This window comes from Propithecus coquereli, unplaced genomic scaffold, assembly GCF_000956105.1.
Source record: "Propithecus coquereli isolate 6110/MARCELLA unplaced genomic scaffold, Pcoq_1.0 Scaffold1, whole genome shotgun sequence".
Taxonomy (NCBI): Eukaryota; Metazoa; Chordata; class Mammalia; order Primates; family Indriidae; genus Propithecus; species Propithecus coquereli.
Window position 1 is genome coordinate 19677500 of NW_012133857.1, and position 2146 is coordinate 19679645.

Sequence of the window (2146 nt, forward strand, 5' to 3'; positions counted from 1 at the left end):
ATTTAGCAAGCAAACCAAGCTAAATACAGATATTTTAAAATAAAGGTAATAGGATATTTGAGGCTCCTAAAATAACTTAGAGGTACGGATGCACCACTTAACAGATTTTGTTTAACAGAGTGTCAAATAACAAACTATCCATCCTGACCTCACCCACACTTGAGTAGACTACAGACCAATAAAATTGAGCTGCAGGCTCTGCAAAACTATTCCCAGAAATTATCTTTCTTTAACCCTTGATTTATTCTAAATCTCTTCTTTCTACTTTTTGATCTTATTCCAACATCTTCTCTTCTTATTCCAACATCTCTTCTTTCTACCTTTTAACTTTATTATCCTGCTCCAGTTAACATTCGTCCTTTGGACTAGACAACAAAATTCCTTGCGTTCAATCCTTGACTCTGCCCAAAGCCATGCCTATGCTCACATCTGGATCTCTGTGCTCTTTCATGACAGCCCTAGACAACAAAATATCTGACCAAATTCTCATAAAAATAAAATGATGGAAAAAAGGTATAATATTATATATGTTATATATACCGTAGGTCTCATAATGTTTTCTTGCACCTTCTAAGTTGTGATGTATTGCCACTTTCAGTGTACTGAGAGCCCATTGTAACACGTGTTCAGGAAGTTCTGTGTCAAGATTTACAGGTGTTGAAGTTCCTGATAGCCAAGAAGGTATTGTTTGGACATTCTAACACAAATAAAAATAATAATATATGCAATAAATATCTAACTGTGCAATTAATCTAAATGAAGATCTTATAACCATAATGTTTTAAAACATTCTTTTCAGACTTCAACTGTCCAAGAAAAAATAATTTGATGCAAAATAAAAATTTAAAATTGCATAGTTTGTAGTCTAATGTAAAATTTAAGTTGGATTAGTTTTCTATCATTCAACAAATATTTATTGAGTAATGTCAAAGTGATTATACTAGAAAGCTCTAGAAAGAACAAATATGAATTGGATCTTGTTCTTAAGAAGCTCACAACTCAGTAGAGGAGATTAGACGTACACAAAAATATCAATCCATTACTACAAGAAAGGTTCTAAGAAGGAAAATGTCATCTCTGGCTAGGAGATTTTTCAAAGAGAAAACACTTTCTAATTTAAAGTAACAGAGGGAGGAAAATAAAACAAAGAGTTGCAACATTTTACGTACATATACACTTTATAAAGATTTGACTCAAATAATTTAAAAGTCTGAAAAAGAGCCATGTAAAGAAACCCAGTGTGTAAGGATGATGTAATACCTGCAGAGCTTCAGCTATTCGCTCTACCACACTCAAAATAACATCTTCCAAATCTTGGAGAGTAGGATAAAATTCCATTTTATCATCATCAAACGTCAATTCCATCTTAAATATTGGCAGCCCCTGTTGATCTTGTGGGTCAAAGAGTTTTACAAATCCTTCTGCAGTTCTCCTCAAAAGATCCTTTAGCTGCATGATATCACAAATTACTATTACTTCAAAAAGTATAAATCCAACCCTTAACTAAAATCAGTGAACTGATTATAATTGTCTATAGCTGATTATAGCTGTCTAATTAAGTCATTCTATCAATCCATTTAATCCTGAAAATTATCTTTATTCAGCACAATATGTTCTTAATAAATGTAGTCTAACACAATAAATAGAACGATATATACAAACCTTAATTTTTTAATAGAATATCAACAATTTTAAAATGGCAACTCAGAATTTTTCCCATTCTTTGGCAATTCTGTCCCTGGTACAGAAAATATTCCAAAAGACTAAACAATATGGTGAAGACCATAGGTAGCTGAAGCTAAGTTTGTAATGGGGTAACTTGTAGTGGCATGCTGCAGCTAGCTCCTATTGTCTCAAGAGCCAATTGTTAAATGTTCAAGAATTTTGTGAACCAGTTGTTAATCCCTTAGAAGCTTAAAATCTGTTTGGTGGGAATATTTACACCACAGAAATTGGCAAACACTACAAATCAGGGTGTTTTTTTTTCCTGAAGAGCCAGATTTCCAGCACGTAGATCACTAGGTGAAGGTAAAGCCACTGGAACTTAGAAATATGCACAATGAGTTTCTAAAGTATGAATCATGCTTTCTTATGTAGAACCAACTGTTGGATATTTAGCCCAGTCCACAAACAAGGATCTAAATGA

The 2146-nt window shown here is 32.9% G+C and overlaps 1 protein-coding gene across 1 annotated transcript in view; it reads right to left on the minus strand.

Annotated features, from left to right (window-relative positions):
- The window catches only part of DNAH12 (dynein, axonemal, heavy chain 12), a 236169-nt gene that overhangs the window by 206443 nt on the left and 27580 nt on the right, over window positions 1-2146 (minus strand). Inside the window, 2 exon segments of the mRNA XM_012640974.1 lie at window positions 541-697; window positions 1261-1449. Of these exon segments, the coding sequence (XP_012496428.1) occupies window positions 541-697; window positions 1261-1449 (346 nt within the window).